The 27378-nt window shown below is 44.8% G+C and overlaps 2 protein-coding genes across 2 annotated transcripts; both read right to left on the bottom strand.

Annotated features, from left to right (window-relative positions):
- Nucleotides 1–2041: 2041 nt before the first annotated feature.
- On the bottom strand, nucleotides 2042–20673 carry LOC134045742 (inverted formin-2-like). The gene is made up of 18 exons (XM_062495698.1): nucleotides 20574–20673; nucleotides 19995–20077; nucleotides 18716–18861; nucleotides 18567–18628; nucleotides 17838–17940; nucleotides 17669–17754; nucleotides 17063–17163; nucleotides 15652–15722; nucleotides 15428–15535; nucleotides 14480–14550; nucleotides 13722–13842; nucleotides 12983–13147; nucleotides 12192–12294; nucleotides 11253–11411; nucleotides 10373–10459; nucleotides 9108–9809; nucleotides 7585–7641; nucleotides 2042–4564 (listed from the first exon to the last, which is right to left on the bottom strand). Coding segments are annotated over exons 1-17 (2226 nt in total). The 5' UTR covers nucleotides 20576–20673; the 3' UTR covers nucleotides 2042–4564; nucleotide 7585.
- A 1753-nt stretch (nucleotides 20674–22426) lies between these two features.
- Nucleotides 22427–26321, bottom strand: LOC134045743 (inverted formin-2-like). The gene is made up of 4 exons (XM_062495699.1): nucleotides 25733–26321; nucleotides 24292–24407; nucleotides 23589–23748; nucleotides 22427–22803 (listed from the first exon to the last, which is right to left on the bottom strand). Exons 1-4 carry the CDS (start codon nucleotides 26127–26129, stop codon nucleotides 22766–22768), a joined length of 711 nt encoding a protein of 236 aa, XP_062351683.1. The 5' UTR covers nucleotides 26130–26321; the 3' UTR covers nucleotides 22427–22765.
- Nucleotides 26322–27378: the final 1057 nt, after the last annotated feature.

Genomic DNA, 27378 nt, shown 5'->3' with positions numbered 1-27378 from the left:
ATTTCATAGACCTGCTACCCTTTTTGCATGTGCTGCTTCTGCTTCTCCTCTTTCTTCATTTATTCTGACTGATGGATTTGGTGATTAATTGTCACTGATTCATGACTAAATTTATAGATTATGCTGTATGAAGCCACATAAATACCAGACAAACACATCAGGTTCTGCATGCCCTGAGCAGGGCAAACCAGCCATAACCATAATAATGTAGGTGTCATCAGCAAAGACTGCTGATCTTAGAGAAAACTTCCTTTGACAGGCTGGGAGTGTATCTAAACTGACTTGATAGGAGCTGACTGCCACAGAGTGATTCTTGTCTTCTGACTTTGAGTAATGCAAGCTGAGCCTGCTTAAAATCTCCATTACGGAAGGACAGGGCTCCTGCTAATTCCTACTGACACCTGGCTCTGTGTGAATTGTCACACACAGCTCTTGCAGAAGTTGTTTATGCTGCAGCAAAGAGAGCATTAGAGAGTTCCTAATGTGAATTAAGTGCTAGCACAGCACAGATGAAGAGGTGAGTTACCTACAGAGATGACTGAATATGTTGATTAACTTGCAGTGTTAATTGCAGTTCTCCCCTGGTATTTAAGGTCTGGTACCTGCTCTGAACTAAGGAATTGGAAACATTTTTCTCTACTGTGGGGCAAATCATGTGGTTATTTTGGAAGATTGACACCATGCAGTGACTGCAAACATCTAGAGAGGTCCTGTCACTATCACTGCCCCATTTTTAACCCTCTGCAGTCACACTTCTAGTAATAGGAAAGCTCTTTTATCATATCCTGCCCAGTTTTGATTGTGAGGTGACCAAACAAAATGTGGTCTCTTATGGAGTTGGTTCATGGCTCTATTTGCTTTCAGACACCTTATGTGGACATAACCTCATGACTAACATGTTCACCCATATTTCATGGCCATGGCTATTACCATGCAGACAGAACAAGCCAGGGTTCCTGCAGTGCTGATGTTTAGCTTTGGTAAACTTGCATGTTGTACTTGGTTGATCACTGTGTACCAGAAATATGAAGCTGTAGATCCAGGCTTTATGTTTAGACAAATGGAAACTGGTTAATTTTGCTGAAAAAAACTTATGCATTTTCCTTTTATTCAATTTATCCTGCCTCTTTCTAACTGGAACAGAAGGTATATCTAAGCTCCCTTGTCTTTATGGAATGAGGACCAAATGGCATACTCAGCCCAAAAGATATGACATATCTTTGAGATTTCAGCCATGTTTCCAGTACAATGCAAAGATGTAGTGGTACTCATGAACTAGATATAGCTCCATTTATAGCTCTCTTTCTTTTCATAGAATCATTAAAGTCGGAGAAAGACCTCCAAGATTATCAGGTCCAACCTTTGACCAAACACTGCTGTGCCAACTAAACCACAGCACTAAGTGTCACATCAAGTTGTTTCTTGAACAGTTATAGGGATGGTGACATGTCATGTAGAGAGAAAATTAGGAAGGCAAAAGTTTAGCTAGAACTCAATCTGACCACTGTTGTGAAAGATGATAAAAGCTGTTTTTACAAATATACCACCAACAAAAGAGGGGCAAGGAAAATCTCCATCCTTTTTGGGATGTGAAAGGGAACGTTATCACCACAGATGAGGAAAAGGCTGCCTTCTTTGCCTCAGCCTTTAACAGTAAGACTGGTTATCCTCAGGGCAACCAGCCCCCTGAGCTGGCAGACAGGAACAGAGAGCAGAACAGGTCCCCCAGAATCCAGGAGGAAATGGGGCTGTTTGGGATCCACCCTAGAGTACTGAGGGAGCTGGCAGAAGAGCAAAACAATTGGCAATTATTACTAAGCATATATGACAATTACATGATTAGGTGCCTTATATCCTGTGTGGGAAAAATAGGACTTTGATGAGCAAATTCTCATGAATCATAGGTCTTCCCCATCCCCACCAGAAAAAGGAAACTCACCAAGTATTTATTTTATTCTAAATGTGGAAATATTTTCAGTATTGAAATAAAAAAAAATTCCCAACCAAAACTCCCCAAAAACTAACCCTGAAAGTCCTTCTCACTAAACAGCTGATTTTTGATGTGAAATATTTGAAAAAGACTTTTCTGATTTCTCCCATACTTCCATTTTTATCATATAGCCAATGTTTACAGAATATGCATTTATTTGACAGTAAGAAGCCTGTGGTGGCCACAGCCTGGTTTACATACCACACTCGATGTGCAGTTACTGTAATACACCACAAGAATTCTATTTTGAGGTCTGTACTCATGGTTGACTTAAATGACCACGGCTCTGTTGAATTGGCTGTGATATTCTTTTTACCACCAATTAATTTAGTCTTTCAACCACTAAAAAATATTCTGGATCATGAGCTTTATTTCAAGCTCATAAATGGAACAAAACTGCACATCCCAGTTGAATATCAGTCTTTGACCTGCACTTACTCTTTTTTTTTCTGTTCTTCTTTAATAATCACTGGAATGGAAGCAGAGCTGCTCTGGAGAAATAAATTATAAACGCTGTGCTTGAGTCTGCTGATTGGGATGTGATTGAATAGATAATTTACAGGTGACTATTGAACAAAGAGCCTCTGGTGGCTCAAAATAACCCATTTCTTAGTAAACTCTTGAAAGCAGAGGAAAGATAATGCTAAACCCACTCTCTTTAAAGGCCAAGGTAAGCACACAGAGTAATGAAAACTCTGGCTGTGGAAATGAGCTGCTCTCTGGGTGGAAATGAGGGAAGCTGAAAGACCCAGGTGGAGAAATGGACACATGCTGTAGCATCTGAAATGAGCAGTCACTGTGGCATCAGCAGGAAAGGTTCCCTATGTAACACCCAGAAAAACTGTTTGTTTCCCAGTCCTGCATCTCCAAATGATGTTGCTATTGGTCAAACAGTGGGGTGGTGAGGAGGAGGCTAGCTGTGCTCTGCTAGCCTGGGCTGAAGGCTCTTCTGGAAACACAGAGGTGGGAGAATGTGTTTTATTCTCAGGTTTTTGCAGCTTGGAGTCTAATCTGAGCAGCAGATGGAAGAGCAAAAGGATGGTGCTTGGTGATGTGCTCTGAGACTGGAAAAGAGGGGAAAAAAAAGGGGAAACCTGTAGGTGTGATAGAGACAGTCCTGCAAATCAAACCTGGGTGACATGGTTCTGCAGGGAATGCTGGGGGTATCCCTGCCTCTGCCAGCAGGAATGGGTTTTCTGTTGTAACAGGGCTGTGCTGCTCTGCAGTGTCTCCTGCACTGAACCTGCCCCCGTGTCTGTTCTCAAGTCAGCTCTGCTTCTTCAGTTGTCAATATGCTCATAGTGATGCCTTGGTTAAAACAAACCAGTGATTTAATTCTTGGTTTCACGTCTAAGTTTTCAGTATTACAAGGACATTACAAGTCCTATTAAGCGAAGCAAAATAAGCTTTAGCCTGCACATTAGTTTAGCTACAGTGAGTCACCATATAAATGAACAGTTCTGAAATGTACCCAGCTCTTCCACTGGATTTATGTTCCAGCACATATCATACCACAGATTCAACAAACATAGAACATTTTAAATGGACAGCTATGTACAAAATTATTATACAGTGTTATTACAAAACTTGAGAAATAAAGCTCTGAATTTTGAAAACGCAGTACTGCACAGTCCCAGTTTTAAAGCCAAAGTAACATGATTCCACACCTTCTGCAGCTTGGACATAGACTCTTGAGTACAAGCAGCTGACAATGGAAGTCAAACCCAGAGATTTACTACAGGATAAGCTGAAAATGTGTCCAATGGAGCACTCTGGAAAACCTCTTCCTTTTGCTTTAGTAAGAGAAACCAGGGCCCTGGTTCTCCAAAAGCTGATGGATGCATCAGCGTGTGTGTGTGTGACAAGACTACTTTAGACTACTGATGCTCTCCAACTTAACTGCACATAAGCATCATGTAGGAACCAGACACTGTTTATATGGCCATATGCTTACTAAAATACATACTTCTTATTTTACTTTTTTTTTTCCCCATGTAACCAATTTCCCTTGCTTTAAGTGATTGAGAGTAAAAATACATTTGTCTAATCTGGGTCTTGGACCTGGTCCAGTACAAGTCAGTGGGCAATGAGAAGAGGGACTTAACACACCTCCACCCATGATGGTACAGCCATTGCTTAATTTATACTCTTAATTTAGTTGAGGCACTGCTGTTTTAAACACTTTTTTGAGGGCTGAACACTGCAGTCTGTTCTTGGGCCACACTCAGTTGTCATTTCAAGAGAAGTTTGGCCTAAGATCAGGTTGAAAGACTTGGCTTCCAGGACAGTGGATGACAGGTCTGACCCTTTCACTGCCACTATGCACAAAACCATCCCCTGCCCCCACAGGTGCCCAGTGCAAGGCACAGGATGAGGGGTCCAGAGTCACTGGAAAGGCTCTTTAGGTCCCGGGGAGGGGAGTGAAAGGCTGCATGAGGAGAAGCTGTGGGTCTTCATGGGGCAGAAGTTGTCCATGGTGACATTTCATTGATGCAGAACCTGGAGTTTCAGAAGCTGGCAGCACTCCAGGGACACGGGAGAGGTTCTCTCATAACTTCTGCCTTGTCATGACACCTGCAGGAAGAGGGAGAAATGCAAATTATTTGCAACTATGAACAAAAGTGGTGAGTTTTTGCATGCATGTGTATCTAATGGTTGAGGTGCTACTAGGGAAATCAGTTTAATCTGTTCCTCAGATAACCTAAAAACAGGTAGTTTGATATACTTAATAAAACTCTCATGTTTCCAGAATCAATCCTGATGTTCCAGAGTTTGGGCAACTTTGCTTTTAAGTTTAGTCCAATAACATATATCCTTCTAAGTATTAAATTGCTGAACTAACTAAATCTAGGAGATTTAGCAGGACTGTCAGAAAGATGGGGCAGCACACTGTAGCCTGTCTCACTCCATAAATTATCCAAATACCATTCCTAAAGGCAGACATGAAGGCAAAGGCCTAGCAGGAGGATGACCATTAGATTGATGACATTTTCACAGTCTGTTTAAAAACTGTCCACAGACAATACTGGGTCTGCAGAAGGGGAGGTGAAGCAGCTGTCCCTCAAGAATTAATGGAAAACCTGGACTCTCAATCCCTTCTGTGACTTTGCAGGGGAAGATTGATGTGCCACTGTGCCATGTGCACATCATAGCCCTTCTCTCCCTCCTCACCAGGCTGTAGTCTCTGAGCTGATCTGTATTGCCAGTTTGGTGTTTCTTTTATTTACTAGGAAATAAATCAAGTAGATCTGTGAGCAGGGAAATGGCTAAGGCCCAGTTGCTGAAGCCCAATTGTTTATGGCCTTATGCTTTCAAGGCTTTTATTTCTCCTAACCATTCTAAGTGACATACAGAGGGGAGGAGAAGGGGAGCTGCACAGACATGAACATTTGTCCGTAGGAACTCTGTAGGGTCTGAGGCAGGCAAACTCAAAGAGCAGCTCTCTTGAGTTCAGGTGCTTTTACAGTCTTTCTTTTACTGTTACCTTTATAAAATGATTCTTAAAGCTCTTTCTGGACTTGGCTGGAATTGAGTTGAGATGTTATCAGTGTGCACACAAACAGTGTGACTGCCAGTGCCTTGATTTCAGAGGAAAACCAGCTAAATCATTTCTTTCAAGAACATGAAGATAATTTGGGATACTAATCTTAAGGTGTAAATAAAGACATTAACATCACTATAGAAATTGCTGCATAACCAGATAAGGTCAAGGTGAGGCAAGAACTCAGTAGCTGATTACAGTCTTTTACTGCTCTGAAATACTATCACACAGTCACAGGCTGTTCCTGCCCTCAGCTGGTTTTGCACAAGACGGAGGAAGACAGCTGTGGCTTCACTGAGACCCATTAACTTTCACATCAGCAAATCCACCAGAGAAATAAATATCCTGTACCAAAAGAGAACTAGTAGGGACCTGAACACAGAACACACTATGTATGCTTGGGACAAAACATAAAATAAAAAAAGCCAGGTGGAAGATCCTAGGAAAAAATATTGATAGGTAACGCTCTAGGCTTGCTGAATATGTCTTATCAAGAAGTTCTGTCTTATCTGTCTCATCAAGAGCTGGATTTGGGAGAGGAAGCTCTCTGGCAGGAGACTAAGACAAGCAAGTGTGTTTTTGCTTCTGCTGCCCTTGCTGTGTGACATACAGAAGAAGAGGAAAAAGAGAAGTGCAGGTTTCATGGTGCAGCTCATCTCTGCCCTCCTGGCATCAAAGCCCAGGTAGGCTCTGCTGGTGCAACGCCAGGCACTGCATTCCAAGGATGCAGTGAAACTCCTGGCTGACTTGGTCATGTAATAAAGGTACTGTATCCTCATGCATTCCTCTGTGTTGCATTTCTATGTCTTCCTAGGACAAAGTGGAACTGTGTTTCATATATTTTTTCAGGCCTGTATGCTTAAAAAAAACTGAGTTAAGCTTAACTCAGGGTTCCAGCTGCTCTTCCAATGAAGCATGTCCACTGGTCCTGCCATACTTCCCACCTATGCTTCATTGCTACTGTTTTCAGTTCCTGCAGGAAATCTTCCTTAGGATTTTTAAACCAACAGAACTACTTTCACTTCATGTAATCCTATGGTACTGCAAGAAAAGGATCAAAAGGAGGGCAGGGGTAGTTAGGACTGTAACTACCCAATGTATATCCCATTATTGCTTGTGAGCAGTGATGCTCCAGGTGCAGGAACAAAAGCAATCCTGTGAGGAAATCCTGCAGATTTCTCCTGTCTCTGTGCAGGAGCAGGGCTCCCAGCCCCAGGGAACCGGGGTTGCTGGAGAACAAATACATTCCTTTCAGGAAACAAGACAAAGAACGATTTGATAATATTGGTTTAGTTCATAAGAGATGCTCATCAGCATGGAAAGGACAATGCGTAACTATGCAATTTCAGTACAGTGGGTGTTTCAGTTGTTTATTTTTTCTTGCTTTTCTTTTCACTTGCTGTAAAAACAGGGGAAGTTTTGCAAAATGAAAATCTCATCCTGGAACTCCTTTTAAGGGACAACCGTATGCTGCCAGCATCAGTGAAGGATGGCAGGGAACTTGTGTGCAACTCTGGAGTTGAATTTAGCTTTGAGTGGGAACTGGTATCTCACCCCAACTAGTGTTTGTCCCTGGGTCCAGTGTTTTATTCCCTTTTCCAGATACCCATATTTAAACAGTGCTATAGAAAGTGGTTACCCACAAGTAAACCAAATGTTCTTTTTTAGAGGTAGGTACTGAAATTACATTTTTACAGTTTTTGAGAAAATAATGTGATCAAAGCAAGGACTTTGTTCATCATATGAAATTTGATTGCTTGGTTAGAATGATGGCTCTTAATTATCTGCAGGGAGAAGCAGTTTGGCTGCTGCTGATACAGAGGACAAACATGTGGGCTGTGACCCTGTGTCAAATGGAGATCAGCACTGACTCCACTCAACGCAAGATCAACACCCTGGAGAGTAAAAATCAGAGTAACAAATTTATTTTGCGTGTGTTTGTGATTAGACACAAAGACAAAAAGCTTAGGTGATATGTGGAATACTGATTAGGTCTGTGAAGTCCCAGTGCTGTGGTTAGTTCACAAAAAAAGACTTCTGTGAGTTTACATACCTCATTGTGTCACACAATCTTTTTTTGTTTTATTATCTCCAGTATCAGTCTCAACCTCTGCTTTTGAACAAAAGAGAGACACTAAATATATCTGATAATGGCAAGGCCAAGTTAACAAAAGGGAACTTTTTAAGGTGAAAATACTGCCTAGTAGCAGACAGGTTCCTATGAACACAGAATCTTTGAATGGTTTGAGTTGGAAGGGACCTTAAAGATTATCTAGTTCCAACCCCCTTAATGCCATCCCTAGATGCCTAGGGGACCCTGTGGCTGGGGTCAGTCCTTAAGCCAAGAGTCCCAATTTCAGGTGTCAGGAAAGCATTGCCAGGGCTGGGAGCATGGGATGATCCCATTGCTGCAGCTTCTGCTCCTCCAAAGAAGCAAGCTTGAGAACCACTGTTCTAGGAAATCACTTTTGGTTTGTGGCTTGTTTTTAACTAGGGGAAAGTGGCATGTTTAGCAATGTAAGTAACTACAACCCTGGGGCATGCTGCATTAAAAGGGTAAATCCCTCTGTGGCAGCTGCTCAACCTATGCTGTTTTCCTCGGCAATGGGTATTCAAACCCTTCCTTTCTTTCTCCTCCACCCTCCCTGAAAGGAAAAACATCAAGCATTGGTCAAAAGACTTCCCCATTTGCCTGCCCATTTGACCTCAGGACCTTGTAGGAAACAGGCTTTGGAAAGTATATTGTAAGTTCTAAAGGCTGACAGACCCATCTGTCTTCCCTACAGGCATCTCCAATTTGGGATTAAGGTACCCACCCAAGGGTGGTATGATCTAAAGGACTTGAACACTCTTCCCAGGTTTGGGCCTGGCTGAGGACTTTTGGTATGAAGAGGGGGGCCTGTGTGGCTCCAGCAGCTGAGCTCCCTCCCAGCCCCAGCAGGGCAGCCCAGCTGGAGGACTGGTCCTTGGTGGAAGCATCAGCAAGATGCTCTTTTTCAGTGGCTGACCTTTCCCCCTCTCTGCATCGATGGTTTGAGGGCCTAATGTTTAGAAGCCACCTAAAGTACCTCGGAGCAGGTTGTCAGGCAAAGTGCTGTTGCAATGAGGAGAAAAGCCAAACAACCCCAAGGCAGCATTGATGTTGCTGCTTTTATGTGTTTATAAGTAGTTCAGAGGGGGTGATTGCTGATTAAGTACCCAGTATTAAATGCTCTTAATCACTGCTCTGGAGCCTAATGGAGCTGTTGTTTGCACATAACTGTGCCTTGTAGCTGTCTTTAGCACACTTGACAGATGTGCTTATTGCCATCGTTATTGTGTGTGTGTAATGGGCTTTTTAATTATTGATTCATCATTACTTCTTTATAAACTACTTATACATAGCACGAGAATGAACTATGCTTGTGTTTTGCTTTTTAAAGCTCTTTCAGGTTTAAAAAATATAATAGCTGCATGAAACAGTGTGACTCTAGGGGCATCAGGCCTTGAATTGGAAAGAAACAGGTACACACAAATATATCAGGAAGGTTCCCACATTTAAGTCAGTCCCCGAGGCCTGTTTATAACATAGGCTACCTGAGTAGCTTTTGCTGTGCCTCTTCTTCTTCTTCCGTTTCCCTGATGGCCTCTGCTTTTCCCTGTCGGTGTGAGTTTGCTCTGGGGGAAGTGTTGCTGAACAAGAGGAGTCGGTGGCCGGCTCCTCTGAGAAGGACTTGTCTTGAGAGGTGTCCAACAGCGAGTCTGTACCAGGGTCTTCATTTTCCTTTGTAATTTCTTTTGACTCTGCCTGCTGAGCCTCACTGCAGGGAGCAGACTGAGCACTCTCTAAGCCATCAGTTGGGCATTCCTTGTCCTGGCCTCCTGACATGGACCTGTTGGTCCAGCTGAGTTGGTCTCTCAGAGCAGAGGCTGAACTGCTGCTCACAAAGCTCACCCTTGTGCCTATGTCAGCCACAGAGAAGGCGAGGGAGCTGTTCTTTGTGCTGGGCTGGAAGCTTTCCATGTTGTTTGCCTGCTCCATCCCGGGGCCCAGCATGGTCTGGCTGGCTCCATCAGCTTCTACCATGCTCACTGAGGGACTTTTTGTCTGGGACTCCAGTGGCAAACTTCCTCCAGCATTGTTTTTAGATAATACCTGGCCTGAAGCTGAACCATTTGTAACACCTCCACCTGTCTCCATCGGGGCAGTGGTTGAGGGAGGAGTGCTTTCTGGGGGATGATCATCCTTGTTTTGCTGGGTCTTGTCATCAATCTTTCCTGCTGCTTGTGGATCCTTTCCTTTAAACAGAAAACATACCATCAGTCACAGCTCCAGTTTCACCAGGAATCAACCAAGATGCACCCACCCTGCAGAGATTACAGGTTAGCAGCTGCCTGTGGAAGGAGCACTGACCCTAAAGCAGCTGTGCAGAGGCAGCACCAGTTTATCCCCCCTGTACCTCCCCCTCCTTATACCCATATAGTCACCCAGGCTCCAGCTTAGCAAAGACCCTGATTTGTTTTCAGCAGGTGTTAATGTGTCTTTGTTGTAAAATGTCTGATTTCCATGGAAGCTCTAGTATAGAGGAGACAAATCCTTCTGCAGATACCCCTGGGAGGCCCCCTTGGCACTTAGTCTCTGAGATAAGAAAAACTACTTGCTTAGAATGACTCATGCTAGAAAAAATATAAGCTCTTCCTCTTATCTTTTTAGAATATTATTGGTTAGGTATGATTCTTTATAATTGGTTGTCCCAAACAAAGAAAGATAATGTAGTTGGCTAAAATGTGTTAACCCTATTTTTTATTGGTTTACTTGTGATCCCCCCAAACCCTATAAAAGTACACGTGTGATCCCCCACCTTTGGATTTGTAGCCTGACCCCTTCATGGGCATTAATAAAGCCTGTGGAAAAGGTCTGAGCTGCTCTCCCCGCCTTTTTACATTGGCTGGAAAAAAAAGAAGGTCACAAACCTTGTAACTTTTCCCTGCCCAAGAACAACAGAGGCAGGGGGGACAAGAAAAACTTACACTCTAGGACTGCAAGAAAGCCTGAAAGTCTGTGTCATAAGAGAGAACCTGCCTGTGAGGTCCTGGACCATGTCAGACTGTTGGCTTGGCTGTGTGAAGACTTCAAGTCTGCCCATTAGCCAGCCTTAACCTGCCTTTGCAGAGTGGGTCTAGGAGAGACCAATGTCCTTGGAGTTACCTAACTGCACTGACACTGAGGTCAAGAGACCAAAGAAAAGCTAAACCCATGGGCTGTCCCCTCACAAGCACCTAAAGCACTTGGGTATTTCTGCAAATAGGGTTTCTTATCTTTTTTTTTAAAGGGCTTCTTCACTCTCCCAAGTGTAGGCTAAGATGGGATGCAGCAGTCTCCAAGGCAGAAATACACTGTGCTACTAAGACTTGAGAGCACGGAGAGGACTTGTGTGGAGATGACAGTAGTGCCCCATCAGCACAGTACCATGGCTGACATGTGGGTCAAGCACCTCACAGGGTTTATCAACACAGATGCAGGGCCATGTTGCTCCAAATTCCTGCTAATTTTGTGACAGATGTTGCTAGCAACAGCTCAAGTGTCTCTGCTCCTCTTCTCCATGGCACTGGCTGCAAAGCCTTCTTAAATAAAATGCCCCAAATGCAAACACAAAGGTTTCTTGCTGGTGCATGCTTGGCTCAGGCTCAGAGGCAGATGGGAATGAATAGCTGCAGGTAGAGTCAGGTCTGTGCCCTTACCAGACTGGCTTTCCTCCAGGCTCTCTGCAGATAAGGGTTTAGGAACTGCATCTGACTCGTGTCTGTTCTTTGTCTTTCTCAGTGTGAACCCTTTCCTTATGTCGGCAAGCAGGGCGTCGATGACACACACCTCCTCCTGCTTCATCAACCCCTTCTTGACTGGGGGGAGAGAGAGAGGGGTGTTAAATCTGCCCAGGAGACAGGGTAGGAGAAGACTGCAGTGATGCCACTGCTGTCCCAGCACAGGCAACTGCTGGGCAGGAGAAAGGCACCTACACCAGACCTGGGAGCAGCCCGTGCTCTGTGATCCCACAGCAGCTCATCCTGGCTGAAGACATGGGATTTGCTCCCAAGTCTGGCACCAGTGGCACCAGTTCTGCCTGGACATGTCCCTGGTTGTACCATGACTTTGAAACACTCCGTTTGTTATCGATGTTGGTAGGAACCCTTTTTTTTGGAGGAAAAATAATTTCTATTTTTCTTTCCTCTCAGCTTCTTCCAATTACATTTTTCAGTCTTTCATTTTCATCCAGAAGGCATATTTAAGTAACATGCAAGATTTTTGGGACAACTGTGGTAAAGAGAGACCATTCAAGTGTATACAGGGACCTTGGATGGCAAATAAGTCAAATGTTTCTTTTTAGATCTGGGATTCAAAAGTTATGTTTAGAAACTGAAAAAGTTAACTGAAATATTTAATTTGTGGTGGTTTTCTTTCTTCTTTGCTGTTCAGTCAGCAAGCCTAAAATTAACTTCTCTGCCCAGCTGCAACTGTGGAAAGTCAATTCTTAGCTATGGCTGTAAGACACCTAAAAGCCTTTAGTCTGCCAGCACCTGGAAACCTACAAAATAAATTTCCACTACTGGTCCATTAAAGCAGGACCAGCAGAGAGCTCCTATGGCTCCATCTCTGCTTTTGAAGCCATTTCAGATACTCACTGACTTTTCCATTTTCCCCCTTCTGTCTCTTCCCCTCTTCCTCTTCTAGCTGTTTTTTCCTCTTCTCTGCTTTGGCAGCTTGCTCCTTTCTGTCCTTGTTTTCCTGCAGTGAGGTAACAGTGGTATGAGAAGGTTGGGTAAATGTCTGCTGATGAAGAGAAAGATCTATAGATGAAGGAGGAGAAATTCTGGCCCCATCCTGTCCAATAAATAAAATGGACATTGGGAATAAGGGCTGTCTTACCAAAATGGTGAGAGGGGAACACTGACTTGGCCAGGACTCTGCCATGTCCCAGCTGGAGGTGGCAGTGGTGATATGCCCAACACAGCCACCTGCAGTGTGCTCACCTTCCTGACTTCTAGCTGAGGTGAATGTGGGAAAACTGAAGCCACAGTTTTTTTGCAAACAGGTGGCTTTTTTACTACATATCTCTGTTCTGAGTCTGTTTGCTCAGGTTGGAGCAAAGGGTTCAGTTTTATAAGCCCTTTCACTAAAACTTGCACATTTGGCTAAACAACATCTTTGTGACTCTGCAGCTAAAGTTGCACCAAAACCACCAAAACCAAAATCCCTGGTGTTTGGGCCAGGCCCTGCAGCACCAGAACTGCATGAGGATGCAGTGGAGGAGGGATCAAACACCACTTCACTGGGGGACCTCATGCCAAGTGCCAGAAGGAGGCTGCAAACAGGTCCCCCCCTGGATTCGGGTGCCCATCCCACCCCTGTCCATTGGAGTGGAGGCAGCCACCAGCACTAGGGATGCTCAGAATCCTGTGCCAGCACAGCCAACCTTCAGGGCTCTGATGAAGAGATCTCTGAAGGTCTTCATGATGCTAAATATGTCCTCTAAGGACAACTTGCTTGGGTCTTCACAGAGATAATTTGCAAGTTCTTCTCTCTTCTTTTCAATGGTTTCAAATTCTTCTTCCAGCTTTCTGGAGGCATCAATGCTGTCCTGAAACACATTAAATGCACACAGTAAAACACCATCCAGAGGACAACGAGTGAAGTGCACTCACAGAGAAAGGATTAGAATTAAGAGCAGGACTCTGTGTCCTGTCTTTTAACTGCAGCAGAGCTTTTGGGAAGCAGGTGGGAAGAAATTAAGATTTGCAAATGACCTTTACTCTTGGCAACTGTGCTGTGCCAGTTGCTGTTCCAGTTTACAGGGGTGGCTTGAGCAAGACATGGAAAGGTCCATGCAAAGCTTAATCCCAAGCAAAGGGTTTCACTCTGCTGATCCACCCAGAAGCTGACCATCTTCTCTTAAAGTGAGGAGTCACACAAAAGAATGGACAGAGCAGCTGTGGCACACACCCTAAGAAATGGCCTCACCAAAGGTATCTAGGTTTGGGGTGCAGTTGGCAAATGCACATTTGGGTTGTGTGGCACTGCAGCCTATTTCCAAATCTGAGAGCATGTCTATGGCAATATTTTCTCCCCTCTCATGAGGCTCCTCAGCTGCAGATGTACCACACACCATCTCTCTGTGTGGAATGGGGGAGATCTAGGGCAGCTCCATTACTGACCTGGATGGGTTTCTCATACTGCTGTTTCACATCCTCATTTGATGATAAGACTTTCCGCTGAAGCTCCAGCAACTTCTTTAAATTGGTACCGGACTCCGTGCGTATAATATCAAGATTAATTCTGAAATCATACAGAACCCTGCCATTAGCTGACACTCCAGCACCTTGAGCTGACCAAGGAGTGGACAAGTCTGAACTGGTGGTTTGGCCACCCCTCTGCTTCCTACCACTTCACTGAACTGAACCCTATGCTCTGAATTCTCTATACAGTCCAAGCTCATGGAAAACAGCTTCCCATCACAGTAATTATGGAAAGGCTGCCAGGCCTACCTACAATTTTGTGTATTGGGTAGATGAATGCCAAAAAAGTCCACCCATTCCAAAGGCTGTTCTCCACCCGCTATGCCCAGTATTAGCTCACTTTCCCTGCCTGGAGGTAATTCAGAAATGCTTCTGGGTAGCTGGCCTTCACCAGCTCCTGCCACCACAAGGGCAGTGCACATTTCAGAAGGGTCTGGGAGGCAGTTTTAACTGACTGCTCTGCAAATTTCTGAGCTAAGTGTTGCCAGCTGTAGTAGAATTATTATATATTAAAGGGCTTTCAACATTCATCAACCAAATCTTTCAGTTAAAACTATGTAAGATGCCATCTTGCTAATCTCTATACCAGCTGTGTGTGTCCTAATTTCTGGTACATTGTAGATATGCATGGGATTTATTTTTGTTTTTAATTCAAAGGAAGTGACACACAATTTTACCCTGCTGCTTTTGAAACATATTCAAGATCCTTTGGCAGCTCCAGTAGGTCCTTGTGGCTGTTTTCTACTTCCTGAAGAGGAAGAGAGAAATAAGTGTTATTTGGTGTGTGGCAGGAGCTGAGGGGAAGCTGGACAGAAGTGTCCAGGAAGGCTGACTGTGCTGTGTTCTGCCCCGCTGTCTGTAGTTTGCACATTCAGAGAGGAAAGGCATTTCCCCTGGCTACAGAAACACAGAAGAGTGCTGAAACCCTGAGAAATACTCATAGTTCAAAGCAAAGCAGAGCTCTTCTTGAGCATGAAGGGAGGCAGGACTGTGGTTTGATGCAATCTGACACTTCCTACGGTCCCAGAAGGGTACCAAAAGGCCTTGAATCTTGCATTTTTACTTTCACAGCTGTTCTTGCTGAAGCTACTGCCAGCTAAAGCACAGCTTGAACACGTGTAACTGAAACTGAGGGACATTGATGAATGAAGGTGGCAGAGCAGAGCATGGAGAAAAAAAGATAAAAGCAGCATTGGAGGGAAGAGGAATGCCGTGGGGGCTTGGAGAGAAGCATGAAAAGCCTGAGCGCAGTCTGGAGGAAAAGGGAAAGTCCATTGGAAAGGCAGAAAGGCTGAATGGGTACAGATGATCCAGGACAGCTTTGTGCTCTGTGGTTCACAGCTGCTGATGTGCAGATTGCACAAATATGAAAGGAAGTTGCAGACACTGAGGGAAAAGATGCTGGAGGGAAGCAGAGCAAGACTTAATAAGGAGTAGTGCCCACAAGCAGCCTCCACCAGAGTCACCAGAGTGATTCAAACGCTCCTGACTTGTGACACTCTGGGGCTTGCCAGGGAGGATATGAGTATGAGCATGGGGCATTAGCCAACAGTAGAGTAGGAGAAATGTTTCATCTGTGATAAAACCCTCCCTCTTCCCTACTGTGCAGGACTTGGTACTGGTACCTCTAGAATATGGTGGAGCAGTGTAATGCGGGTTTGGTTTGCTTTGGTTTCTGTCAGTTTGAGTAAAGTGCTGATTTTAAACCCATCGGCATCGCCTGTGTGACTCCCCTATAAGAGAGAAAGAAAGCAGATGTAACTTCTGTGTCCATCACCATCCCAATTACAACCCTAAAGGAGATCATTCACATGTAATGAGGGGAGGAGAAGACAAAAACAGTCCTTACATAGTTCAGAAAGTTTCCAACTTTGAGAATCAGTTGACAAAAGACTGGCAGGCGATGACTGGTCAGAAGACCTGAAAAACATAAGGGACTTTTAAGCAAAAGCCTCTGTTACATCAGAACATTTCCTAAACTGCATTGAAATTGGGGTTCTGAATTCCACTAAATTAAATCTGGTATTTTGGCTTTGCAGCCCAATGCCCAACTGGCAGAGAAACTGATTCTATGTAGATTCAGTTCTGTGGGTTGCAAGTCTTTGTTGACTTATGTTTCTTTCTTTACATCTGGTCTTTCATTTTCTAATGGCAAATAACCTGGAGCTGCCTCCTCACTTACAGCAATCAAGGTTCTGCATTCTTTGCAAGTTTCCCAGTGTGGGCAAGGGTAACTGGGCTGCAAGTGTAACCTTGCCAACTTCATTTAGCTGTGCTGTGAAGCCAGTTCTGACTGCCCTATGACCACCTGCCAGCTGCTAAAACCAGACACACTCACCCTGTTCCTGGTCTCTTGTAGTAGAGGTGATTATTGACCAGGCATGAAGAGGACAGTCCCTGTCCTTGATCTTACAACAGGGTGCTGCAGTGCTGTGCTTTCTGAAGCACTCAGCTTTGAGACTGGAACAGCTCCAAAAGAACACTTGGGCTGCTGGGAAGTCACTTTGGGGGAAAGTTCAATTTATCCCAGCAGACAGCTGTAATGCCAGCTGGAGAAACCCCCAGCAGGAGTTGGGAGAACTGTTTCTGTAGGACAGGTGACACTTGGCAGTGCTAAGAGCATACTGCTCTCAGAGGAGTGGGACCAAAGGTTTCTGACACAGGAAGCCAAAATCTATTCCATAAACTTTCTGTGTACTCACAATAGTGGAGCATCAGCAATTTATAACTGAAAATAACCACCTTTTTTCTTCTGATTCCATTTCTAGGCAGGGAAATACTAAAGCATCACTACTTTTGGGGGAAGTCTGGGGTAGGCTTTTCTGGCAGCAGACAAAATTGCTGTATGAAGTTCTTAATTTGGGAAATAATGCTGGATGGATGGATGGATGAATTTGCTGCAGTGGGGCCAGCTCTGCTGTCTAAATTCAGCTTTCTGAAAGGGCTAATGAACTTACAGCACTTCATTCAAAGTGTTTCAGAGGAATACATCTGCTGCAGAAAATAAGGGATAAGGGTGAGCAAAAACGATCTTTGGTCCTGTTAAGGACTTTGACCATCAGTGGAGATACCAAAAGTTGCATCCCATTTGCAGCAAACCAGTGAATGGACCACACAGGAGTTCTCTGGGGCTTGGGTAGTAATACTGCAGAGCTCCAGGGGATTTTCGGGGTAACACTGCAGAGCTCCAGGGAAGTTTTGTGGGGGTTAAAATTTCCTGTCTTAAATCAGATCCAGAAATAAGCTCAGGTCATCTATACCTTCACAGGCTCTCCGGATGGCTTCAGCTTTGGGCTGAATCATGTCAAGCACGACGGTGGTCTCTTCACAGATCAGCATACACTCAATGCGCAGCTGGTAGCTAAGGGTGGAGATGGATTCACAGCATCAAGGCACTGGGATCTCAGTCAGCACAGCAGTTCCCTTCCCACATCACCAGCAAGCCCATGCCACCCCACAACACTGCTGTCCACCACATCCACACCAAACCACCGGCGTGGCCTGTGGAGGGAGGTGAGGGGCCACTGCTTGCCCTGAGGACCAGCAGGGATGTAGGTTCTGCTGATGCACTGTGATCAGCAAAGATTGATCACTGCATTTGGCACTGCCTTTCACTAAGCTGTGGAGCCTCCTTGGGCAGATCTGACCCCGAGTCTGGGCCAGCTTCTGCTGCTTCAGAGGGAGAGGAGGTGCTGGATCAGGAAGAGCCCTTCATCTAAGGGTAACAAGGAAAGGGATGGCTCCAAGGTGGAAGGGGGAATCCACCAGTTACATCCATCACTGTTGGTGTGTGAGGTTCCTATAAAGCAACTTAACTTCCCAGAGGTAAATCAAGAAACAGACTGGGACATGACCAACAGCCTTACCTGGGAATCTGAAGGAGGAGAAGATAGAACTGATCTGCATTTGCTAGCTTTGATTTCTCTTCTTTGAAGGCCTTCAAGTTTTCTATCTAATGAGAAATAAAGAATCAACACTGCAGGGTTGCACTATGTGTTCGGCTCTCTGAACCAAGGATACTGTTTTCCTCCTGACCTCATGCTTTTCAGGCAGCAGCTTCAGCAACTGCTTCAGAACTTCAACATCAAACTTGGTCCGGTCCCCATTCTGGATCAGGGCAGTCACCTCTTCATTGGAGCTGCAGGGAAGAGGAGCAGAGCCAGCCATCAACCAAAGACCACTTTTCAACTATCACACATTACCAAGAGATTTATCTGTGCAAGCACTCTGTGCTTTCCCTAGTAAAGAGTCACAGTAATCCAAAAGGAAAGGTATCTCCCCACAATTAATAGAATGATGACCCGGATCCCTGCTACGACCCAAATCTCGTTTCTGGCCCTGATCAAATGACTCAAGGCTAGAGATGAATCCTGCAACTGAGATCCTGTCTCTGAGCATTTTTTTTTATCTTAAAAGAAAATGGAACTCTTCATATGTCCATTGGGTCTGATTTGAGGAGGGATTTGATCTCCAGGTGTGTCTTACAGTCTAGGTCACCCTAAGAGTCTGTGCCACAACTTTATCTGTAAAATGGAGATGTAACTCCTTTGTCAACATATGGGGGACTTGTATGTAAAAACATAATTAAACCCCTAAACTCAGTATTTTAAAGACAGTGTAGGACAAAATGGGAAATATTCAGATGAAATAGTAGCATGGACCACCAAAGCACATTGGCTAGAACAGATTTTGTGAGGACCTTCCAGATACTGCAAAGCCTGCTCAAAGTTTTGTCAACTGTCATGAAAACTGGCCATATCTTACCATTTAAATTGCTTCAAAAATATGTTCAAATTGAGACTTTTCTTGGAGTCCAAAAATGTGATCTTCATTAAAGAAAAAGAAGATATCTCATATTAGATGAGCTGTCTGTAGGGATCTTTACTCAAAAAAAATGAGGGGGGCCTCCTCACCTCCTTCGGCTCTGCCTTCACTGGTGCTGCTGTCTTCTCCTTGGGGGCTGGCTGTGGGAAGCAGAACAGCTGCTCAATGCTGCTGTAGTTGGGCTCTATGGTTTCCTCACTGCTGCTGCTCACAGAAGCCCACATTGAGTGGCTCTCTGAAAGGAAAACAGTGCTCAGACTGGCTGCAGGGACAGCTGATAGCTCCTGGGGCAAGGTGAGCTGCTAGCAGGGACACTCCTCAGAACCTGAATGAAATAAGAAGTCCTGGATAAATGGTCATTACTGAGGAGGGGCAAGTGCCACAGGTGGGATCCAAAGGGCCTGAAGGGCAATTAAACCTGATAAGGGGAGGAAGCACAGAGGCTGTACAGCCTCAACCCTCCCTGTAAAACTGGGTTTTCCTCCATGGTGGGCAAACTGGATCAGAATGACAAGGACCTCAGACATTTTGTTTCTAGTCCCCTGAATGATATTATTTTTGCTTCCTTGCATTCTAATGGAGGGACTGGGCACAACTTGGACAATTTCTGACTGTGCCCTTCTCCGTTTTTCATTTTATACTCAAGTCTCCTTGTATAATGATGGCTAAAGGATTGCTTGAATTAATTTCTACTGCAATTTCTTATATCTTAAAATAAAATCATCACCCTAACATGCCTGTAGAAGCCTCTACTGAAATAATCCCAAGATTTTACTGTTCTTGTGATTGAAGACATGCCTTATTTAGATTTTACCTCTGCCTACTTTCATGCAGTGGATGCCTTACTTGTCTAGCACAAAGCTGACACAGCTTGTCCCAGCTTCTCACATTTCATGCTCCACTTTGAATCCACTAGTAGAGGGAAATGCAACCCAAAAATCAAGAGAGACGTTATGTGATCCTCACATGCACTCTTACTCATGACTTTAATATACTCAGATACAAGCACAGATGAGCTGGGTAATAAAAGTTTGGGGAACTCAGATCAGAGCGTGATCTAAGGCACATCATAGTAAATTAGGAAAACATTCCCATCCCCTTCTCTTTTAAGTTCAAAGTATTTTAGGTATAAACAAGCTATCCCAAAGTACTAATTCAGTTAGAATAGTTACTATAACATTAGCAGTTTCATGTTACTTTTATATCAGCCCTGTAGGTCAAAAGCAAAGAAAATCAGGGAAGTTCTGTATCTAAACAGAGTCAACCAAATCTGACCAACTTTAAGATAATATTTCTTCCCCTGGGAAGCAAAAGCAGCAGTGTAAAGCACCCATAAAGCAGCAGTGGCTTTATGCCAGAAGCACCCACCTCTCACCACATTGGAGGGCAGCTTCTGCCAGTTCAGCTTCTTCATTCTCAGCGTTGGTGTCTTCACTGTCTTGTGGGGAGGCCTGCCCAAGCCAAGGGGGCAACTGTACTGGGAGGCCACCACGGCTTCTATGTGGTCTCCTGTCATGCCAGGAAGGAGGGGCGGAGGCGGAGGGATGCCAACCATGCCAGGCAATGGGGGTGGAGGGGGAGGGATGCCACCCATGCCAGGCAATGGGGGTGGAGGGGGAGGGATGCCAACCATGCCAGGCAATGGGGGTGGAGGGGGAGGGATGCCAACCATGCCAGGCAATGGGGGTGGAGGGGGAGGGATGCCAACCATGCCAGGCAATGGGGGTGGAGGGGGAGGGATGCCACCCATGCCAGGCAATGGGGGTGGAGGGGGAGGGATGCCAACCATGCCAGGCAATGGGGGTGGAGGGGGAGGGATGCCAGGGAGTGGAGGGGCTGGAGGTGTATTTGTCATGGAGGATGTGGGGTTCATGGCTGCTGTGCCAGAGGGTAGAGGTGGTGGGGCTGGGGGTGCCGGGTTGGGAGCAGTGTTAGAGGGAGGGTTACATTTCTCTGGCAGAGCACAGCAGGCTGTGAACTGGCAGGATGAGATCTTCTTTTCATTGGCCAGTGGCCCTGAGGATGTTGCTGGTGCCCTGGTGGGGTTTGATGATCCCACTGGACACCGAGCTGCACGTGCACATGGCTCTGGTTCCCCCTGGACACCTCCAGCTGCGCTCCCAGACAGGCGGTTTTCAGCTCGCTTCTGCTTGTTTGGATGTTTTTTGATGGACAGCAGCCTCTCAATGACTTCTTCAACTGTGTTCCCTTGGACTAGAGAAATAAGTCAGGGTCAGGGAAGGGAATGAGGCCCACAGGCCGGCTCATGCTATTCAACCCTCACCAAGCAGCAGATCTGCAGCTGTGGAGAGCTCATTTCCTGGTGTCACTTTACACTACTACACTTTTGGCTTCTAGACAATTTCCTTCCCATGTGCCTATCCCACAAACACTTTTGATCATGCCTGCTAGCAAGACAAGCCAGCACCAGTGGCAGGATACCAGTGAGGACAGATTCCCACTGACTCCCATGAGCCAAACCTCAGGGATTAACCATTTAAACAACACTGGCAATCCCAAGCCTACTGCTAAATGTGGCCACCCACATGGATGAAGCTTCACTTGACCTCATACAGAAGGTGTAGCTTTGTCCCAGCTTCTGTTCAGCTCTTATCAAGTCCCACAGATTATTTCCTGCACACTGGGGAAAGACTTTTATGGGACAAGGGAAAACAAGAGCAGTGTGCAAGGCTGGATGGATATGTCATTCTTACTGTCATTGGCGAGTAAAAGGGCTCTGTTCACTACGGCATCCAAGGACTCCCACAGCAGGAGACTGGAGTGGTGAGATGGTTCCAAGTGCAGCAGGCTCTGAAGGATGGACAGCAACTGGACAGAGACTGGAGAGCGGCTCACCTGGAAGAGAGAGCAGCTTCTGTCACAGCAAGGCTGGGTCCCAGCAAAGTGGATTCACTTTGCCATTGTGTGACCTCGCACCCCATGTGAGGGACAACTTACTTTATTGAAGAGAGATGAAAAGACTTCATGATGATCATTCATGTTTATCCCATCACATATCCTTAATAATTCCTCATCATCCTCTATTTTGAACTCCTCAAATGTGTCACACTGGATAAGCAGATCCTCCTCCTCGATGTCTCTGCAATATTACAGCATTCATTTTCATTGAAGAGCCCTTCACTAATTTTCAGATGATTGTTTTTGTTAAATGGCTTTTGTATCTTTGCCTCTCAGACTCAGCCAGTTGGTGTAGAAACTATCCAACTCATCCCTATTTATAAAGGATGAGATGCCATCAGTGCATCCTTTCTTGAACTGAATGTACCTCTTCCTACAACCAACACATACAAAGGAATGGGACTTCTCATGGCATAACCTGGCCCAGTATAGGCTTGCTATGGAATTCTCCTTGGAGCTGTATAGCAACAGAGTGGCATTCTGAACTTTTGGAAACCAGGCGGCCACCTCTATTTTTTTAAAATCAAGACTAATTGAAAGTATTCCAGTGATGTTTTCTATTTGAAAAACTTCCTTCTCCATTACTCAAACCTGGATTTAAAAAACACACAGACACTCCATAGCTGACCTTTTTCAGTACTCTCAAGACCACACACTCAGTGCTAGAATTTTACAGTTGCTGCTCTATTAAAAGATCTTCTCTTTCCTAACTTTTATGGTGGTGGATGGAGCAATTCCAGTTACATGGATAAATGCAACCCACATAAACTGCATTCTAGAATTTAGCACAGATGTTTCTGATAGAAAATATTTTTTAAATTACATTCAGATATGCATTAATAAATTGTTTTAGCTGGATGCTTCTGGGACCAACAGCAGAAGTGAAGTGATTTTGAACACAGCGAGCTGCTCAGTGAGCCCACAGCATTGCTTCAGATTCAGTCTGAAACAGCCTCAATGAGGACATTGCTACTCCATCTGTGCCCAGAGCCTCTGTACATGCCATCTGTGCCAACAGCTGTCCCCGTGACACTGTTGTTGGCAAGAGCATTTTAACACTGGCCAAATGCCTCTAGCTCCCATAGAATGGATGCACACAGGCATGGTCCACTCCACCCAGGCACACTACACTTCACACAACAGAAGGTTGGATAAATATTATGTTTCCACAGCTACTTCACTATGAATTTCATTTAAAAAAAAAAAATAAGTAGAGATCCTTACCTTAGTTTGTCTAAAACATCCAACAGCTGAAGCCCTGGCAGGTGAAAAAAATAGATAATGTTGCATTATGATCCACTTGGTACTTATTTGTTATGATCTTTATGTTATGCTCATAAACACCTTTTGCAGAGAGAAAAAGTGAAAATATCTTCAGATGGATCTATCAAACTGGGTAGAGTCATCTGGTAAATGATGAGACACCACAGCACACATCTGCAGCACCTGTGTGTGTGAACCACTGCACAATCCCTCTGGGGTTACTGAGGGACACAGGCACTTTTGGGGCACGAGTGACCTCAGTCACTTTAGATATCTAAAATCAGTCTGATATGCTCAAATTGATCCTTGATCTCCATGGAGAGAAATGAAACCCAGGCTCACCAACTCGGATGCAACCAGTATGTGAGTGAATCCCAACAACGGTACCTAGGAGCCTGGGATTCCAGCAGTTGGAATGAACTTCTGAACCATGTGACAGCCTCTGTGGCTCAACTGAGTAGACACATAGGGACGAAACTTTATCAACTCTTACAAGTAGTTGTAATATATGGAAATGTGGCCACAAAAGATGGTTGGTTATAGAAACGTCCTGAAGAAGCTCAAGTGATACGGTGCTGCCAGGATTCAAAGCTGTGGGAAAGCAGCAAAGTTAAAAAAAATCTGCTGACAGGCTATTAAGAATAAAGGTCAAAAGAAGGAAGAAAATTAATATTTGCAGTTTTGCTCCCCAGCCTCTTCAGGCACCTTATGGATACATCCGAAAAAAAAAACATTTAGTAACTGACTTTCTCCAGGGTAAGGTGTAACAAACATCCTTACCTATGAACTCATTTCTGATTTGTGTCCTTGTTCTTAGCTCTTCTTTCCCCAGGATGATGGCATTGATAGCACTCAGCAGTGTCACCATGTATGGCACATTGTCTGTGTTGGAGAGCTCATTCATGATTATGCTGAATCGATACTGCTGGTTCTTCACACTCTGTTGGTAACACAACTGATATTATGACAAGAATGCTCTGTATAGACATAAATGCCCATGACTGGTGCAGGCTCTCTGATGGAACTGGCATCTGAAATCCTCATTTTATCCCACTGTGCACAGGACAGGAAGACACAGGCAAAAGCAAAACTCCTCCATTATGGACTAGGGGCTGGTTGGCAGCGAAAGTAATTGAAAACATCTCTTGGATCCCTTTGTGCTTTCTGGCAACTGATGCATGTACCTGAGCTCGTGGGCACTGAAACCTGTGGGTATGGCACCATTTATTCTGCTGACCTGGTGGTGATTTTGCTACCAGAAAACACCTTGTGGTTGGCAGTCATCTGTCCACACAAGTCACAGAACAGCACCACAGACCTACACTGACCACAAAAAACTTCCTACTGTTTTCACTTTATAAAACCCCTACTTCTCTTACCGAAACAATACAAAATAAACTTTACTCCCACCCTTTTCTGGGGTACATGGAACTCTGCATGGATCAAAACTGAGCCATTCCTTCTGCTCCAACCAAACACTTGCCTTGTAATGGTCCAAGGCATCCAGAGCCAAAGAGTGGCCATCTGATGAGTAAATGCACAGTGCAGCCAGGAGCTCAAATATTTGCTTTTTGACCATGACATTAGTTGTGTCAAGTGCTGCAGGAAAAACAGAACAAAACAAAACAGAATTTATAATGACATTAATGTTCTGAATCTCAGTGTCTTCTGCTACATGGATTATGAGCAGTAGTAGAAAAGAGACTGAAGGAGGGGACCCATTACAATGGAAGATGGGAAGAGAAATTTCTTAATGTACAGATATCTCATCCCAATAGCATTATGTGATGGTAACTTCTAGTAGGAACAGTAAATGCTACAGGTATCCCATTGGCATTTTGGTACAGCATGTAGTTATTCATTTTTTCCATGTCCTAGTGACATGCTGCAACAGCAGCCAAGATTTTTCAGCAGTCACAAAACTCACTTCCCATTTTCACATATGGGTATTTTCTAGAACAGCAGATGAACAATTTTCTTTGATTAATGACTCTTATTTTTAGTGCAGAAAAGCTCAATATGCATATGAATTAGAGAAATTGTTCCAACGGGTCCCCATCTATTTGTCCCCCTTTTTGCAATACTTTTTCTCTGTGAGCCCTGAGAGCTGGGATGGAGTGCATTAGGCCTTCTTATTTTTCCTATATTAAAGCACAAAGAAGCTCCAACACTGAAAAGTCCAGGATACCCCCCCTGTTTTCACAGTACAAAAATGCCAGGCCCATATTTTATACAGGCTAAGAAAACTCAGGGTGAAGAGGAAGGGGACTTCAAAAACTGAAGAGGAGAGCAAGTCAGCTTTCAGAATAAATGCATTTTAAAAAGCTGTTTATAAGGGTTTCTGAGTACAGCTGTGATCTCTGTGGAGCAGCACAGAAGTTATCCTTCCAGCACCATTAAGTGCTGTACAATAAGTTCTACGAGATGAATTTCAAAGTTAACAACGAGCCAAGGGAATGGCAGGAGAATGTAAGTGGTGTTTCCGACCATCTTCCAGAAGGAGCAGAGTGAGCAGCACAGAGAGCAGGCTCTCGTGGGTCCAAACATGCCACTTTCCCTCCTCTTTACAGTCTGCAAGACTCCAAGCCCTTTCAGCTCCTCTCCTCTGCCCTTGGGGCTCTCAAAGACTGAACAGCAAATGTCTGCTGACAACCAAAGGTGCTGAAGATTTCGCATGTCTGTATACAGATAAGTCCGGGTTTATCCCCAGCTTCTCAGTAAACTATGACAGTATTCGTGTGGAAATAGCACTGGGTGGCACAGGCAATGTGATTTCATAGCAGTTTTATTTTAAAGAAGAAAATAATCTCATTAATCAGTTATGACCAACCGTTTCCAAATAGCCTGGCGCAGGGCAGGAGGATAAGCAACAGGAAAGTGCCCCAACCCGATGCCACATGTGATGGATGAAGATGTCTCCTCACCTTGGAAGAGTTTTCTGACGTAGCCCTCGTTGCTCACAATGTATTCTATGCCTTTGTGGGAGTTCATCACCGCTCGCACACAGCTAATGCAGGTGAGCTGGAGCAGGGCATCGGATATCCTGGCCACTCCTCGCCCAGACAGCCTGTCCAGGGCCTCCAGCAGGAGGTCCAGCCCAGACAGCTCCAGGAACTGGACCATCCAGGCATCATCACTGTTCTCCAGCCTCTTCTTCAGCCCAGAGTAATTCACCACTGAGGGCATTTGCAGGAGACGGATGCACAGCTCTGGCTCTGCATTTTCCAGGTTGGCCTCTGACTGGTCAGTCTCCTGGGGTCCGAGTTTCTCCTTCAGGGCAGCCCACTTCTTGTGGGCACCTTCCTTTTTGATTGACATCATGAAGGGTTTGTTCTGAAAAAAAAAAAAAAAAAGACAAAGTGAGAAGTTTGTCTGGAGTGACCAAAAACTATCCAATAGCCCTGTTTTTTCTCCAGTAATTGGGTATAAAGCCCCACTACAGCAGGTCCCAGCTCTCCAGCCTGTAGGGCACACACTGCAACCAGTCCTCCGTTGAAGAAACTCAACACCTTAACCACACACATTACATTCAGGCTCTGAAGACTCTGTAGAGAGACTTTTAGCACATCCAAGCCGGCAAATACAGCTTTAAAACAAGCCAATTTACACCAGTCAATTGCCACTACCTATCTTCATGGAGTGAAAGGATAAGGTTGGAAGCAGCATTATCAGCTCTGAACTCCTAATGCCCATTAAACCATTTCAAAATCTCACTGTGCTGGAGAGGCTGTGCAGTTTCTAAGCATTTGTAATGGGATGGAGAAATCATTTTGAGCATATCCTGCTCATAAGAGCATTTGATTACCCTGTTCCTTTCTCGCTTTTGTTTCTTTTGACTGATGTTGAGGTTAATTTTATAGCACTCACTTAATCCCTTCCTGTCTGCTGTAATAACAAATATGTTTGTACACATGGTATTTATGCCTGATAATGTGAGAGCCTGACAGGCTGTGAGTGCAGGTACAGCAGCAGGAGGCTGGCTATGAAAACAGCAGAGCACCTTTTTGGAGATGGGAAACAATGGCTTGTCTCCCTGGAGGACACGGCCTGTCCAACCAGCCAGCACCATCAAGGAAAGCCAGGAACTGATTCAGGTCAGAGAAAGTGCAAAGAAAGTATAACTCTTGGTGCCAGATTTTATGGTTTTAGGCAGGATTATCATTTTTCAGACTCACAGGGATCAAGTCATACAATGCAGGTCCTTTTCAAAGCTGCATGCAATCGTTTTGGCCACTGAGATTAGCTCAGTTGGTCAGAGCACGGTGCTAATAATGCCAAGGTTGTGGATTTGATCCCCGTATGGGTTTTTCACTTAAGAGTTGGATTTAATGATCCTTGAGGGTCCCTTCCAACTCAGAATATTCTGCAAATCTGTGATTCTGTTTTAAAGTTGACTTGCTCCCATAGATGACAGTTTGCCCCACAAAAATTGATTCTACCTCCTCATCCTGCCGCACCACCAGTACCTCTGTTCCCCTGGGCTGCTGAACCTGCAAAGAGTTCAAAATAACCTAGGGTCAGTTGGCCCCAAAACTCAGCAATTAGGGTGCTGAAGACTCTTATGAGAGAC

This window comes from Cinclus cinclus, chromosome 6 (genome assembly GCF_963662255.1).
Source record: "Cinclus cinclus chromosome 6, bCinCin1.1, whole genome shotgun sequence".
NCBI classification, from domain to species: Eukaryota; Metazoa; Chordata; class Aves; order Passeriformes; family Cinclidae; genus Cinclus; species Cinclus cinclus.
The sequence above is the reverse complement of the archived record's forward strand: the minus strand, read 5'-3'. Positions and strand labels throughout refer to the sequence as shown.